This window comes from Rutidosis leptorrhynchoides, chromosome 4 (genome assembly GCF_046630445.1).
Source record: "Rutidosis leptorrhynchoides isolate AG116_Rl617_1_P2 chromosome 4, CSIRO_AGI_Rlap_v1, whole genome shotgun sequence".
NCBI classification, from domain to species: domain Eukaryota; kingdom Viridiplantae; phylum Streptophyta; class Magnoliopsida; order Asterales; family Asteraceae; genus Rutidosis; species Rutidosis leptorrhynchoides.
Genome location: NC_092336.1, coordinates 380122453 through 380139564, shown reverse-complemented (window position 1 = coordinate 380139564; position 17112 = coordinate 380122453). Strand labels below are relative to the sequence as shown.

Sequence of the window (17112 nt, the reverse complement as noted above, 5' to 3'; positions counted from 1 at the left end):
ATAGATTACAGACACGAAAACAAAATTTTGATAAAGTGATAGGGATGTGAAGTTGGATTTGATTCTCCTAAATATAAATACGTATTTATTTATATTTATTTTTGTTTATACTATATTTATATATGTATATTTATCTATATATGTATTGAATATATGTACGTACAATATCTGGTATATATATGTATCTGTATCTGATTATAATCTGTATTACTGAATATATACGTATATTAATAATAATATTAATACTAATATTAAGTATATAAGTATTAATAACTTTAATAATAATGATAATAGTAATAGGGATAATAGTAATGATAATATATCATTAATTAAATAAAAAAAATACTAATAACAATAATAATAGAAATGCTATATTTTAATGATAAAAATAATTAATAATTCTAATAATAATAATAATAGTTCTTAATGACAATATTAATGATAATATCTAATAACAATACTAATATTAATCATAATAAATAAAAATTTAATTTTACAACTAGTTATAATAATAATGATATTAATAATATTTATAATAATATTTTTAATATTAAATAATAATCATGAATTAAATGTACCAAATTTCATATATATATATATATATATATATATATATATATATATATATATATATATATATATATATATATATATATATATAATATTAATAATACTGATATTACTACTAATATTAATATTTATATAAGTAATAATTTTAATATAACAACTATATTTTAACTTGTATTATATATCATTAATTATGGGATATCTATTAATCATATAACATATTATGTAGTAACTTTTATTGAATCAATATTATTTATAAGTTTTATATATGTTATAATATACATATAATAATAATTATACATAGAAATTATACCTATTTATATATAGATTCATTTTAAATTACATCCTAATTATTTTGTAACTTATTTTACATCTTTCATTTTAATGTTTAAGTTATATTTTATAAATTTAAATTACTATATATACTTACATTATATATATATATATATATATATATATATATATATATATATATATATATATATATATATATATATACCTATTTATTTACAAATCAATCGTTCGCGAATCGTCGGGAATAGTCAAAGGTTAATTGATTCCATAAAAACAGTTTCAAAATTTTTGAGACTCAACATTACAGACTTTGCTTATCGTGTCGGAATCATAATAAGATTTAGTTTAAAATTTGGTCGGAAATTTCCGGGTCGTCACAATTACATGGTTAATAGGAATAAATAGAAGTATCCACTATTGTAATAACTAGTGGTGTGGGTTTATTTACTTAGAGTCCAAACTTGTAATAGCTTTAAGATATCCTCGATAGCTATAACTTAGGTATAATCTGTATCAAATAACTGTCATTCCGCTAAGGATAGTTGTAATTCTTTGTGATTCAAATCAATAAAGAATAACCGTTGAAATTTACCTTAGACTCTATTTAAATTACTTTCTTGAATACTAAACTAATAAGTTAATCAAAAGAATTGTATTCATCTCCCCTATAATACTCATGTTGTTAATCAAGGGACCAACAGTTAATATGTTAGGATAATTCAACATTCGAAGACAAGCCATCACTGATAATATTATCGATGCCATCATTTTGAAGACAAGATTCATAAAACTTAAAGGGAGATGGCCCACAGTCAGTTCTACAAATCTTAAACAACATAGGATTGTCATAATACTATCTAATATAGTAACCTTGTCATCCATAAGAGAATCCACCCCATTATTAGAAAGAAAGAAACGGTCGAGCTTACTGAATTAGTTCATGCTTTATTCATAGGATTGTGATCAGACTACCTACGATCCAAAATAGTAACGTTCTCATCCAAATGAGAATCCACCCCATTATCAGAAAGAAGGAAACGGTCGAGCTTACTGAATTTTGTTCCTGCTTTAATCATCCAACTGTAAGCTCGCACCTTTAAGGTAAGTAGACAAGACAAGCTTTATCAGTGAAGGGAATAAAATCAAGAGCTTACTCCGCATCAAACTCCGTTCCACGTCTTTCGAATTCAAAATGAATCGCGTTAAAATCTCTAAAAACCAAGAAAATAGCCGAATGAGAATTAATGAATGTAGTCAGCATACCCCATAAATTCAACATAGAAACCGAGTCTTGCGGAGCATAAATGTTTACCATATAGAACTTATTGGAGTTATTCTTCCACTTACCCTCGACAACAATAAAATGTTGTTGACTCCATACTCCAAATTTAGTGAAGAATGATGGGTCCCAATGTAAGCCTCTGCCTTGCTTGCGCGGCAAACTGCATGTCGCGCAGTTATTTACGCGTCGCGCAATTGTGCTCACGGGCAAGGGGGACTTATTTGCAAATAAAATAAATTCAGGATCTTTTTGCAATTTTGCATGGCCGAATGTGGGGCTAGTAAAACAGATCTGGAACATTTAATGGCTCACTTCTATCTCAAACCAAACACATACTCTTGAACCCAAATGGAAGACCAACCTTAGTGTAGCTTGATTTTGGGGAAGAAGGTGATCTCTTGAACCTAAATGGAAGACCAACCTTAGTGTAGCTGCTCTCTAGTCTTGTTCTACACTTAAGACAAAATCTAAATCTGAATATTATGCTTTATTGTCAGGTTTGACTAGGGTTTGGGGTAAGGGTTGAGCTATAAACCCCATTTCATGAGAAATTAGGGGTTTTGGGTTAAGTTTGGGTGTATGAACCCTAATGTTGAGGGTTAGGGTTTGGATGATGAATTTTGGTAAGTTTGAGTCTTATTTTGTTGTTGAAATTACTAAAACATTTAGTGTGCTAGTGATTGTGTTGGGTTAAACAAGTTGTTAATTGGAATTTGGTGTTTTACTTTGAAATTAGGTCAAGTGTGAATTGTGACTAAATGACTAAATAAGTGCTCGAAGTACTTGATTTTTGTGTAAATTGTGATTTATAAGCATAATCACTAGCTACTAGTGATTATGGGTGTTTTGGGTTGAGTTGACGTAGTCAATTTGAGTCAAGTGCAAAGTGGAGCCCGGGGGGGGGGGGGGGGATATTATTGTCGTAATGATTTAATTATAAATTATTGTAATGTTTTCAATTTTTAATGAAATTTTAGTTTTATTTAAATACGTATTCATAATTTAAATAATTATAATTTTTTGATTTTATAATTTCAAAAATATAATATAAAAAAATAATTAAAAATATTGAGAATGTACGTCATGGTTGGTAGGGACTAATCCCGGGTTAGTCCTTATGAGGAAGTGCTGACGTGGCGCTGACGTGGCAACTAGTTCGGGTGAGAAAATATGTCATGGTTGGGAGCACTCTAATGGTGGTGTGGGATTTTGGATGTAGGTTGGAAGTAAATGTTGATGTAGCATTTAATTTATATTTTTGTGTTATATTAATATGTTTTATATTGTTTATGTAAAAAAACTTAAAAATAAAATATGTCACATATTTTGATATATATAAAAGAAATTTTAATCAATACCACTGAAAAAAAAAAAACATAACTAATAAGACTAAAAAAAGAAAATTACATAATTTAAATGCATACAATAAAAGACGTTAAAAAGTCCTCCTCATCCGGATGAATGATGTTATTAATTTTCAATTCTTTTTTCAACTTGCAACGAATCAATTTTTTTAAGATTTGAAAGACGTATCACATCTTTCGGGTCTTCCATTGGAGAGGATGATCTCCCTAATACATCCATACTAGTTAGAGTTGTCTGAATGGTAACATACTCATTGAAAATTTGAAGCGCACTAGTCCTTTCCGATGCCACTACATCCTTATGCTTAGTTATGTTATCCATAAATTCATCCACCCTTGTTGAACCCGAACTCCTACCACGAGAAGACGAACCTGCGTCCGAAGAAGCAGAACTTTTTGCTGCTTTCTTTGCTCTATCACGTCCAATGGGACGTGGTATGGACACGTCCCTAAACATCTCTCTTTGAAAGTCTTAAGAGAAATTGGGCGGGTCTTGTTGACTTTCAGCAACAAATTCAACATCATCGTAACTTTCATGAACTCTAGCAACTGGATCATCAAGTACGTTCCACTTTAGATGTTGACTCAAGAAAAAGAACGCTTCATTCAAAGTAAATTTCTTGGTGTATTGATTAAATAGGATTGCAACGTATTTTTATAAATGTCGTCATCATTTGCTCCACTACGTCAATTATCATTAATTTCTTGTAAATCACCAAAAACTTAACACATTTCTTATTCACATATCTCTAATTTGAAGATAACGAATCTTCAACGGATTCCCATGCGAATTCGTTATCATTAAACTTTTCTCTAACTAATCCTAAAAACTATTCCTCCTTTGCGATTTGCCAAACTATTGGATCATGATTGTTTGGAATGTTAGTATTTTATTTTTTTTTTAGAATGGATGATTATGAAAGAAGTATGTGTGTTTTGTTATATATATATACACACTAATACGTAACAATGGATTTATTTATTATATTATTTTTAAATTTGAATACATGCTAGCGGTCAAGAAAACTGACCGAATCATAATTTGCCACATGAATCTGCTCCTCATTGCTTCCTCCGTTGGAAAACAACCAAACACCACTCAAAATGTCGAAACAAACGCCTTGTTACTCCATATTTCGAGTTGGTTATTTGACGACTTGGATCCAACGACGTTGTTATCATATTGTTACAAAGGGTCTTAAGACCATTTGTATCCTTGAGATTCAACGCCCGTGGGATATGACGTGGCCAAATTTCCACTCCCCACAAGCCAAGTATTGCGGCGTTTGTTAATTCAAAAAGGAAGCGTGCATTGCCATTCAACGGCTTAAGCAACGGGGTTGATTCCAATTTTATTAATTTTGTATTATTTCTAAATATTATTTTATCTTTTTTTAATAATTATCCAATTATATTTTGACACATCATACCAATACTTCTAACCCACACCAAAAAACCATATCACTAATACTCCACACCAAAAATCCAGCGGTTGGTGGCCTGCCTTCTTTAGGGGAGGTCAGGAGTTCGACCTCCGTTGGCTACATATTAAAAACACAATTTCATCCCTGTCATGAAGTATCCACCCATGGCACCTTTTCCCATATCGTTTGGGGGGTAAAGGAGAGGGGGATTTTACTTGGTCGTGCCCTTGGATTGGTTTCAGGGTTTCCTCCCGGGCATGGGCGATTTTATGAAGGGACAAGCGGGGGCAGCAGTCCCCAGTGGATTTGCAATTTTCAGTGTAAAAATTTGGGATTTTTTGACTTTGCCCTCGGTGGATTTTTTTTTGCCCCAAAACTTAAATATTTTGCTCCAAAACCTTCAAATTTTGCCATAAAAACTCCAAATTTTACCCCTTAACCTTCAAATTTTACCCCTTAACCTTCAAATTTTGCCCACAAACCTCCATAATTCGCCTAAAAACCTCCATTTTTTGTCCCAAAACCTCCATATTTTGCCCAAAAAATGTTACGGTTTTAATTTTTTTTTTTCCCCCGGTGAAAAAAATATTGGTACTGCCACTGCTCCCGGGCAGCGATGGAGACTGGGTTATTAGTGCTACATCGACATAGTCGAAACGAGAGATGATCGCAACATGTGATTTAGTCCCCGTCAGCCGCTACCAGTACAAGCAGTCTAAATCTAAAATAGGGAATAAACATTAGTAGTCTCTCTTAATAAGATAACTTGTATAAGGGTGTGTTTCCAAATATTAAATTAAAGGAAAGAGAAAAAAATGAAATGAAAGGGGAGGAAACACATCCTTCTAATTCCTTCCCTTTATTTTAATGAAAACTCTAGAACACCTAAAGTCCTAAATTTTATTGTTTTCCATTCCTTTCTATCTAAATTAAGACTTAGGAACATAGCCTAAGTGTGTATTCGATCTAGACTCAACGACGGATATTTAAAAAAGCCGATAACGAGTGTCATTATTTTGTGTAATTGTGAGTTTGCCTATTAAATATGGTTACCAATTCATGAGTATGTCGGTGATCGAAACATATGAAATCGGAACCCTAAAAAACCGCCGGAGACGACCTCTCCGTAGCCGGACTGCTGATACGTTTTTTCGTATTCTCTCCCTTTGCTCTTCGCTTTCTTCAGGTATATATATTTAGCTGACCTAAATTTTGGAATCTTTTTTAGGACTTGTATTATTATAGTGCTTATTAATTATTACTACGTATTAAGACATTGATTACGTGTTACTTTAATTCAAAATAAATACTCGTATAAGTGTCTTGTTATTTTTTTCTTTATAATTATTATAATTGTAAATGTAAATTATTAAGTAACTCAGTAACATAATATTTATTATAATCGTGCTGCAAATTATGACTTTATATTGTTAAATATCTGGTGGTGCTGCTGCTGCTGATCATGTGTTTATGTAGATACTACTCCGTTGTTGGATAATCTTGGTAGTCATAAGTTTATTAAGTTTAATAAATATGTTATTATAGTAATCTAACATCCGTACTATATAATTTTGCATTTGCTCTTGCAAACTGCTGTAGAAACACAGTGATACGTGCTTTATTTGAAGAAAAGGGTTGTACGAGTGATCATCCGTTACCAACATTCAATATTGTTCTAGTCTGCGTGAGCATTTGGTCATTGATAGTAGTAGAACTAATGTGAAGTGGATTTGTGTGTTAATGGGTCATCCTCATTTCTCCCGTCATTTTGTAATCCTTGTTGTTGAGGGTGTTTTCTTTTGGAAAACGGCATCGTTTCTATATGAGTATTCGTTTTTTCGCCAAAAAAAAAAAAAAAAAAAAGTCATCCATGTTCCTTCTATCCATGCAATTACGTGGCCATGTACAAGGACATTACTTCCCATTAGCCTTGGTGCATACTACCACATAGTAGTAGTTTTATTATTTAACTGTAGGGTGGTAACCATATCTTTATTAGTATAAATATGTATCGCTTTGTTTAAATTGATATGAGGAATGAAAATTTGGTTTATGCCAAAGTCTGTTTTCTTTCTTAATTTCTTTGGAGACTAGCCATCTTGAACCGGCTTCTATCACACAGTATGAGAAAAGTGAGTGATATTGGATGATTTATCGAAATGTAATTACAACAAAGAGTCACATACTTTTTTTTTTTTTTTTTTTTTTCTTTTTCACCAGCATCACTTAATCTTTGCAAAGAACATGGTGCGGAGCGTGAAATATTAATAGTAATCTAACTTGCTAAATTGTATAAATATGTTATTATAGTGAATTCCTTAAAAAAACGTTGTTGTAATGTATACGCTGCTTAAAAATTATGGATCTGCTACTGTCATGCTAATCAGTTACCGATTTTTATCTTAAATTTTATGTAGATAAAGACGAAAATCACGTAGGATCCATTAGAAAAAATGACGTTTCCTTGTTTTGCATTGATATCGTACCTGGGGATTATCTATGTCAAGATGAAATGTCTACAAATGAAACCCGAGTGGTTTTGGATACCCAGGAAGAAGGTTTTTGTAACAAAAATGCAGAATCAAGTGAACGTGATCATAAATCATCAGGAGAAAGGGGAACTTTTTCGCACAAAGTTGAGACTAACTCTTTATGCTCATCTGCTATAATGAATCAAGATAATAATGATATGACAAATTCTTCCCCTTACTTATCCACAGATAAATGTATTGAGGAAGGGGAAATTTCGGGACAATTTATGGATATAATGCTTGAAGATGAGACAAAAGATGTGGAAAATAGTGTTTCCGAGCGTGCAAACTTTATAGGCATCGAACCACGAGTTACAAACACAGATGAAGATGTTTATAAAGGTATGAAGGGATCAGGAAATAACAGAAAAAGAAATTTAATGAATTATTCTGAAATAGCTGGTCATGGAAGATTTAGAGAATCTGCAAAGCAAGTGGGTAATGAACAGGTGGTCCCACTTCAAAGCATTTTAAAAAACAGTCCAACCAAGAATCAAGATCTTGTATATGCGTTAAAGGTTTGTAGTTTCTATCGTTTATGTCCCCTTCTTATTATGTGATAGAACTTGTTAATACATTATGCCCATAATATGTTTTAGGAGTGTTTGCTTTGCTTGAACGAGAACTAGCTAATTAGGAGTAATGGAAGTAAGAACTGGTTCGACATCATCCAGTTCTGGTTTCAAACGTGTTTAGTTCGAAACCGAAGTGTAAGCCAAACAAGAACTTGGGCTAGATAGTTGATAAAATGGCTCGTTTTCCCGTCTGAAGTTCTGAACTTGACCTAATCGAGGAATGATTTTTCTAAAATCCAGAACCACACTGGATGTAGTTGGTACAGATTCCGTTTAAAATCCCAGTTTGTTTTCAGTTTTTTTTTTTTTTATTTTTTTTTTTTTACTTTTTTCAGTCTGAACTGACTTTTGCTTACCTCTAGTAATGATCATTATAGAGCCTTATATGAGAAGCTGCCATTGCATATACGAGTTTAATTAACTCCTCTTTGACAAGTAACTTTACTTTGCGTGTTTGTGGGTATCAATATCATAGTCATATATACAATCTTAAAGATTCCAAAACAACTTTTAAATTGATTGATTGACTTCCCATATTATAGTCCATTACTTTTTTTTCTGTGCCAAAGTGTTCCTTACAAAATGACAAAAAAGCACTGGTGTGCACAGATGAGGTATTTTGAACAAATCCTCGCACTTTTGTTTCTACCAAAAAGCCAAGTATGATGCTTTAAAAAGGCAAATTTTCCTACTTATATACTTCTTTTCTAAACGACATACCGTACCATCTTAAAGAGTTCGTTTGACCCTGTTTATTACCAGATAGCTCATTTGATGACTTTTTAAGGCTTTTACTGAGATGATTCTTTCTATTCATAACAGGATGGCGATGCACAAAATAATAGAAAGAGGCAGGTACGTCTCATCGAAAAAGATACAACAAACAAAAAGGCCAAGATGTCTGTTGACCGAACACCCATTTCTGAAAGTCTAAGATCTCTTGGTGAACACCTTGAAGACACCTCTAAAGTAGTTGTCGATGCTACTAAAAACAAGGTACTAACTTTTTGTATGATTACATCAAGCAGTTGTGGGCTATGTAGTTGTCTAAATGGGTCAGTGTCATAGGTGTATGTATTAAATATGATCACTCGGGGCATTTTTTAAAAACTGGTCAGAACGAGTTGAGCAGTAAAAATAAATAGTTGATTTATCAAATGTCAAATATTAAATATGATCATAAAAACTATGCTACTGGATCATTTTTTAACTGTATCTTATAGTTCAACACTTAACCGTTCTAGATCATATATCTAGCATAAGCATTGTGCTTTTATGCTCTTATTCCTAACTGGTAATCACCAGCATAGTAATTGGTATTTTCCTATTTTACAGGATGATTGTACCGAGAAGAAAAAGAAGCGAACTTTAACCAAGGAAAGAAAAGCAAAGAAAAAGGTGACCTTCACTTGGCTATTGATGAACTGTTAGTTAGAATTTAATTCAATTGATGCACTCGTTTTGCTTCTTTATTGCTTGTTTGACAGTCTTTGTACTTTGCTTCCTAAAGTTACTATTTTGACAGTTTAAATTATTGACAGAATTGAAAATTAGTATTAGGAAGTGATATTAATAGTATTTAGTACTTGTATTTATTAAACAACTTTTGTTAATTGGTTATACTGTATATATTAGTATTGATAGTAACGTGCTAAGTTTAGGTTATCATAATTTGGCAAGTATATGATATCTTTTAGTATAAATAGAGCCCTAGAGTTGTAATTGAATGATGTTGGATTTGATTAGATTTTGATATTGTTCGGAAAGTTGGTTTACCTTAGAAAATAAATCCTTGCAGTGGTAAGCTCTCGAACTTAAATTACCTATCTATTTACTGATATGATGTTGTGCTCATCTGTTATCCGTTGTAATTGCTACTTTTTTTTTTATAAAGACATTTACGCTTATTTTACATGATATGCGTTTAAATTAAAGTACTTAAACCAATCCTATTACCACATGTGCGTGTTTCAGCGGAATGAAAGAATTAAAAGAGCTGAAAAGAACAGAAAGCTTGGTGTCAAAAGGCTAAAACTTGAACCGGTGATAAGAGAAAAGAAGGTTACGTATTGTCGTCATTATTTAAAAGGAAGGTGTCATGAGGTTCTCTACTATTTTTGTATGCTTTTCCATCTCACTTGCAAAATCCAACTTATTTTTCTGCTTTTTAATGTGAAATAACAGTTTTTTTTTTTTCGGTTTATGATAGGGTGAGAAGTGCAAGTTTTCTCATGATACGGTTCCTTTGACAAAATCTAAGGTATGCAATTCTGTACATTTTTGCATTTTTGTCATTAATATTGCAGTACATTCTTTGATCTTAAACTTCAGTTTTCTCTCGGTACATTGTGATTTCGGTTATGTTTTATATTTTATATTTGTCGGTCAACGGTCTATCTTGGAAGCAGTCATCATAGGGTTATGACTGTCTACATCTTACATCCCCATACCCCGCCCCGACAGGATGGGTAAATTAATAGGTTAAATAAAAAAAGAAGCAGGTCAAAACTCAAAAGTTGACTGAAGTGTATTATAAATACATAAAACCTCCCAAGTCATTTTTTATAAGATGATCATTAAAGTTTGTTATATTTTGCAGTCGATAGTAATGAAAGGATTAGAAGTTTAGGACAAAATGTTTTTTTGGAACAGCCCTGTCCTGTCTGGCCTGACCTGACCTGACCGTTTCAACATGCTAAAAAAGCTCTGGTATTGACCCGTTACTCAAAACCCCATTCCCATCCAGCACACACTGGTTTTTATGATATTGCAATATTGATGTACTTGTAGCTTGTTTTGGCTATTAATGTTTATTGGTGTTTCAGCCGTGCTGTCATTATGCTCGTCACGCTTGTATGAAAGGCGATGAATGCCCATTCGACCATCAACTCTCAAAGTATCCATGCAATAACCATTTTTCAAAAGGGTTTTGCAGCCGAGGTCCAGATTGTATGTTTTCTCATGAGGTATTCTTTCTCTCGTTTTACCCGTTTCAGCCTAAATTACTTTCCACTATCTGTATCTAAATACTGTATTTTTTTCCAGGTGCAACCGACTGAAACCTTCTTAAATGCTTCAAATGAGTTGAAGGCTGAACAAAAGCCTTTTACAAATTCAGGATCGGGTTCCAAAACGGTGGACACAAATTCATGTATCCCACCCACTATTGTTATCAGTAACCCCGAACGGAATTTTATGGACGCTACAACAAAATTATCTTTTCGGCCTCCAAAAGGAATAACATTTCTTTCTAGAGAAACGTTACCACTAGAATCCCGCCCGGTTTCTAATGTAAACGCTGATTCCAAAGAAATTACCAAAATGACCCCTATAATTCAGGATTCCAAAGAAATTACTAAAACGCCCCCTGTAGTTCCGCGTGGAATTAACTTTCTATCGTTCGGTAAAAAAGCTGGTTTGGACCAGTCAAACGTTGTACATTTTATTAAGATGAACAACGGATGTGGAAAGCCTCGGTTAAGCAACTTGGATTTGGGTTCGGGTTCAAAGTGTGAGTCATTGGTAGATGCGGTGAAAGTTGATATTGCAACAGATAGACCAAATTCTTCTTTAAAGCCGGTACCTATGCTTCCATTTATGTCAAGTGCATCACAAAAAGCGGTTCAGTCAACTTTGACTTTTGCATTAAAGTTTGAGTCAGATGTAAAGACAACAGATCTGATATTTGGCTGAGGAGATATGAAAACTTGAACCATTAAGAATTTCGGCTATGGGCCTAACAGTAACTTTCACCAGGACCAGCTGAAAGTGGGACGGAATATAACTTCAATAGCCTCAAATGCACAAAAGTAAGTAATATCTTTTCTGATTGGTTTTATATAACTTGTTCGTTCATTTCCAATGTTCTTATGGTGTTTTTGTTGCTGTTTTTGGGTAATGTTTAAAGATTGCTTGTGTCGAACAAGCTTTATTGGGGGAATTGCGCTCTTACAAATTTGTGATCGACAAGCTGGACTTTGTTATGGTTTTAAAATTCATTTCCCGTAAATAGACCGCCTGCCTACTGATCTTGGTTTGTGTATAACCTAACTGTAAGTAGCATAGATATTTTATTTATGACAAAATAGTTAAAATAGTTTGACTTTGGTCCCTACATGTTTCTGGCTAGGACAAAACAAGCCACATGAAACTGATGGTATCTTTGTCTCCTGTGTCTCTTATCAACCAAACCACATTTTATGATCACGCTTATGTTTTCGCTATTAACTGTTTTCTTCTGTGGGTTCCATGATAGTGTGTGAATATAAGAACAATTTTTTATTTTTTATTATATGAGGAGAAAATATTGCTCATTTTAACCTGTGATTGATTGAGACTTGCTAAGAATAAACTTTCAGCATCACATTAACCAATCAGAAAATTTCTCTATTTATGGATCATGTTTGTTAGCATAGAAGCTTATAATGATAACATGATGTGAGCCTTTTGTAAGCATTAGGTCTTAGTGGCAACTCATCTTACACTAAACGTTTTGCTACTTGAACTATCAAGGCTCAATTTGAAATGAAAATTTACTTTAATTACCTTGATACAGTTGTTGTATGCCACTTAGAATCTATAGACCAAGTAAAATGTAATACAACATTGTGATAGGCAAAGAAATTAGCATTCCAAATATCACCCTGAAAAGAAAGGAATGATATTAATAATTTTGAAAGATTGGGTCAATAAGGAACTAGAGGTAGTAATATAGGTGGGTTGGGTATCTAGTTATAACGGCCACTTTTTTATATGGCATTTTCCCGTTAGAGATAACTACATATCCCAAATCGACCCATTTGAAGTAAATAGATTTAGAATATCTCCTCCGCAACGAGTAGTGACTTACGCAGTGCTCAAAACATCGGGATGTAAGTTGTACTCCCGAGCAAACACGAAAGGCACAATCCCTTGTGGTAAAGAAGCTTGTACAATAGAAACTTGCAGGATTGTGCCTCTTAGACCGACTGAGATAGAAGCAACTGCCATCACAGCCGGTCCCGCTACAAACCTGGCTACCATTCCATATGCTGCCAATTTGTTCCCACAGGCTATAAACTTTGGTTGAGAAGCCATAAACAAACCTTAAACATAACAGGTTTATGTTAGATAAATCTTCAAAACAGTTCATAAAGTACACTAGGTGTTTTTCTTAACATCATACCTAGACTAAACATAGCCATTCCCAGGCCTGCATTTGAGAGAATTGTCACTGAATTTTCCATTATCTCTGGTTTTTTTATTCCCCATCTGCATGCATTTAGAGGAGGAAAATTTGTTTTAAATACGTTAACTTGTGAATGGATCTTTACGAGTAATGACTGATATGTAACAGGTCAATTCAGTACAGTATGAAATAGCAGTAGTTTAAAAGAAAACGGGTAACATGGTTCAAACTAACCAAACGGGTCAAAAGCCACCTAAAGTGACTTTTCGGACCTCTTCAATATTTTTTCGGAAAGTTCTTATCTTGGATATGGAGTGTTTTGGGTCAAACCCACCTGACCCAACCCAACCCAGTGAATGTTACCTGCACGAAACCAGAGCCCAGCTCAGCCCAAATACGCTTGCATATGTATTCGGGTTCTTCAATAGCTTAAAACACACCATCTTCAATATTTTCTTCAACACTTCTGCTGATGTTGAAGACTGTATCATGTTCGATTCTTCAACATTCTCCGGTTTTTCGTTCTCTCTGCTGCATACTTCTACTGACTGTTCGCAAACACCTGTTCAATTCACGTGTCATTTGTAGAGGTTAAAAATTTTAACCAATTTACGTAGGCTTTATCTTACTTTTAACAAGTCAAATGACTGGAAACAAAATTTATAGTTGCAAAATGTTAGTGGTTGAAAGTCATGTGAAGGTCTTTATTTTTATTACTTTGGTTTAATGTGTATGGCTTCCTTACACCATAACCAAGGTGGTTTAGTAGTAATAGGAAATGTTAATGAGATATCCCAGTTGGGTTGCATACATCTGAGTCAGAAATACGTAACAGATTTGCATATTTATTGAAAATACTCGTACCCGGAGCAGTACAACACATGCATCTCCAAATGAACAAATGCAACTCTCTTTTATCGTCTTCTATAGCACTTGTATTTGCAGGTACAACCCTATTGGGATTCTGAATCGTATTTGGATCAGAAGGCGTTGAGAGCATTACATCAATAATTTCGTCTTCATTATGACTACTTGTACCCTTTTCGTGAACTTCTTGACCACCGCTAGTACTATCTTCTTTATCAAATGTTATCATTATCAAGTTTTTAGCTTCCCTATACTCGAACAAGAACAAAAGTATGGTATACCATATTATACATTGCATCACGACCGCTTGTACCATGATCGATTCTTTATCATCACCATACATGGATTTCAAAAGTGGGATTCCGATCACAAGTGTGTTTGGGAGGGTAGAAAGTGAAAATATTGTAATAGCCCAATCCAAGTTTCCTCTCTTTGAAAACTTTGTCCATAAAAACAAAACTAGTAGTGTCATAATCTTTGAAACACCATCAGCTGCTATGAATTTGAGGTTCATTTTGTAAGGATTGATTCTTGAAATGAACTCAAAGGATAATAGAGGGATAGCAAAAATAGCTACAAATCGATTAATGCCGCTACACTGTTCTGGTGTGAAAATGTTACATTTTACGGATGCGTAGGCTAAGAACATTGCAATGTAAAGAGGAACAACTGCAGTAAGCACACTGTACAAGTCACCAAAGTTCATCATTGTGTTGGCTTATTTGGTATTTAGAGGAAAAATGAGATCTTTTGAAGTAGTTAAATGGGAGTTGGTTATGGTTGAAGTATGAATATTGATGTCTTAATTGAAAGAACCTAAAAATGCAAGGTTGAATTGTATAGTACAACTAACTACATTACACTATATGAGTGATTGAAGATGGCCATTCTCTTGGCTGCTTAGTTTTGGTGATATTTATTTTTTCTTTTTCAAAAATGGACATGCACTTAGATGTCTTATATGGCCTCACTAGTGCATTCTTGAATTGTACATTACAAGTTTACAAACAGGGTACGAATGTTATTAGCACATGTTACAACTTAATGTATCTTATGTTAAATAAATATATATCCAATAATACAACACATAATTATATTAAATACATATATATCTATAGGGTCACATACTTAAGCACTTAAATATCAATTATTATATATTGTTGATATATAATTATAACATATTCGAAAAATATAATTTAATCAAATGTGATTTACTTAAATATAGAAAATCCATTGAGCCGTTTGACTACAAAATAATGAATGAGTTTTTTTTTTTTTTTTTTTATGTTTTATTTTTAGGTTAAAAGTTGACTAATAAATATGCTTATGTTATTGTTGGTCTATGGCAGATATCATTTGTTTTGACGACTACGGCAGAACACATAAATTAATTTCAAGGGTTGTTGGCCTCAAGCATCACAAATCAAAAGCAAACAAATAAAAAGGGTTGCCGTCCCTTTTTCGTTTAGTGGTCGTCGAACAAAAAAAAAGAATAGTAAAAACATAGCTTGGTTTTATATGTTTTTTTTTTTTTTTTTTTTTTTTTTTTTTTTTTCCTTTGAGCATTCTGACAAGAAGCAAATTCACAGAGAGTTTCAAAATGATTTTCTCAATTTAACAAATACAGTAAGGTCAAAATAGTTTGCCGTAAGAATAAAACAAAGGAGTAGTATTTTTGCTTTTGTACTAAGTTTTGGGTTATACAGAATAGCATACGCTGTTGTTTGACGTGGTGTATAGATCAACTGTAGAGGTGTTCAGTTCGAGTTAAAATGGGCTTTTGACTCGAGGAGGCGCCAATGTGCTCAATTCACCCGGTTACGTGTCTCTTCGCCCAGAGGCTCGTCACCCAGGGGTTTTACTCGCTAATGAGAAACACAGGTTGTCGCTAGGAGGTTTCCTCTGTGAACCAAAAAGAAAAAAGTATATCTAAACTCTACTTTTTTGAATTAGTTTTTTTTTGAGAATTATTAATGTTGTAATTGAATACCGTTAATCATGTGAATGTTTAATTGAATAAACTATGTTTATGTTTATTTTAATTGTTAGTTGCGTTTATAAATTTTAAAAGTACAATGATTTTTGATTAACTTATGTCATATGTATTAAATGATCCAGGATTTACAATCATTGTATTGCTACAATAAGAAAAAGGTTGAGTGAATATATACAAATAACAACTTTTTATTGCAAGTATAACAAAATAGTACAAAAAGACTTCCGTTATTATTAATTTTATTTTCGTTTTTTGCCAAAAAAAAGAAAAAGAAAAAAAAGATATGTTCAGTCATTTACTCTTTTACTTTATGTGTTACTTGTTGTGGCGTAATATTTTGTAATTTTGTATCCAGAAGTAACCAACCAAATGTCATGGTCTTCTGGGGACGAACCGGGGAAGACCCAAATTCTCACCTGGGGACGAACCGGAAGTGAGCTCGGACTAGCCATAAGCCCAAGTGTAGAACTCACTCCCAAAAGCTAGCTTGAAAGAGGAGGGAACACCTTGACTTATAAGCCATCACCCAATCCCATACTTGGGCGATGTGGGATCGTAACACCAAACTGTATTGACGCGCTAAATGTACAGATATAATTACAACGTAACGACGTAAGAATGCAACATCATATCAATTATGGATTCTATTTCTTCCCCAACAGCTCAAGTCCACCCTACTACGAAATTTGACATAGGTTAACAGATTCGGTGCACCGGAGTAACATGGTTTAGTAACTGTGGGACACGATAAAAGAATTTTAACAAACGGGGGGAAGAAGACAAATTTGGAAATAAATGAGGGTTGAATAAAGATTTATATATTGTAAACTTGTTAATAAATTGCACATCTTTGTGCAAGGTTGGTGCTTGGCATTTGCATGTGGATATGATACTATTAGTTGTTTTTTGTAAACGCATGGACCCAGTCCCATTGCCCCGTAAACTCTTGCATAATTTCTATTAAGAATTTATGAGGCTAATTCATTTGTTAAGAAAAATTAAAAAGAAATTTTTTTTAAGCTTTTAAGGTAATGTTATTAATCTA

At 33.1% G+C, this 17112-nt stretch overlaps 2 protein-coding genes across 2 annotated transcripts; one reads left to right on the top strand and one right to left on the bottom strand.

The window, feature by feature from the left end:
- The first annotated feature begins 5996 nt into the window (after positions 1-5996).
- Positions 5997-12260, top strand: LOC139841859 (uncharacterized). Its single transcript, XM_071832052.1, has 11 exons — positions 5997-6117; positions 7152-7178; positions 7349-7892; positions 7929-7980; positions 8860-9033; positions 9373-9435; positions 10012-10140; positions 10247-10297; positions 10863-11003; positions 11083-11846; positions 11945-12260. The coding sequence occupies exons 1-10, from the start codon at positions 5997-5999 to the stop codon at positions 11728-11730; spliced, it is 1950 nt and encodes a 649-aa protein (XP_071688153.1). The 3' UTR covers positions 11731-11846; positions 11945-12260.
- A 277-nt stretch (positions 12261-12537) lies between these two features.
- LOC139843950 (probable auxin efflux carrier component 1b) lies at positions 12538-14892 on the bottom strand. The gene is made up of 5 exons (XM_071834135.1): positions 14069-14892; positions 13568-13766; positions 13202-13287; positions 12887-13121; positions 12538-12680 (listed from the first exon to the last, which is right to left on the bottom strand). Exons 1-5 carry the CDS (start codon positions 14778-14780, stop codon positions 12614-12616), a joined length of 1299 nt encoding a protein of 432 aa, XP_071690236.1. The 5' UTR covers positions 14781-14892; the 3' UTR covers positions 12538-12613.
- Positions 14893-17112: the final 2220 nt, after the last annotated feature.

Bases quoted from the DNA above. Each gene is read 5' to 3' on its own strand.
- LOC139843950 (XM_071834135.1), bottom strand. From the start codon at position 14,780: ATGATGAACTTTGGTGACTTGTACAGTGTGCTTACTGCAGTTGTTCCT. The intron at 13,767-14,068 runs GTACGAGTATTT...TGAATTGAACAG, and splicing joins CATGTGTTGTACTGCTCCGG to GTGTTTGCGAACAGTCAGTA. The intron at 12,681-12,886 runs GTAAGTCACTAC...CTTTCTTTTCAG, and splicing joins CCCGATGTTTTGAGCACTGC to GGTGATATTTGGAATGCTAA.
- LOC139841859 (XM_071832052.1), top strand. From the start codon at position 5,997: ATGTCGGTGATCGAAACATATGAAATCGGAACCCTAAAAAACCGCCGG. The intron at 7,179-7,348 runs GTGCGGAGCGTG...AATTTTATGTAG, and splicing joins TAATCTTTGCAAAGAACATG to ATAAAGACGAAAATCACGTA. The intron at 7,981-8,859 runs GTTTGTAGTTTC...TATTCATAACAG, and splicing joins ATCTTGTATATGCGTTAAAG to GATGGCGATGCACAAAATAA.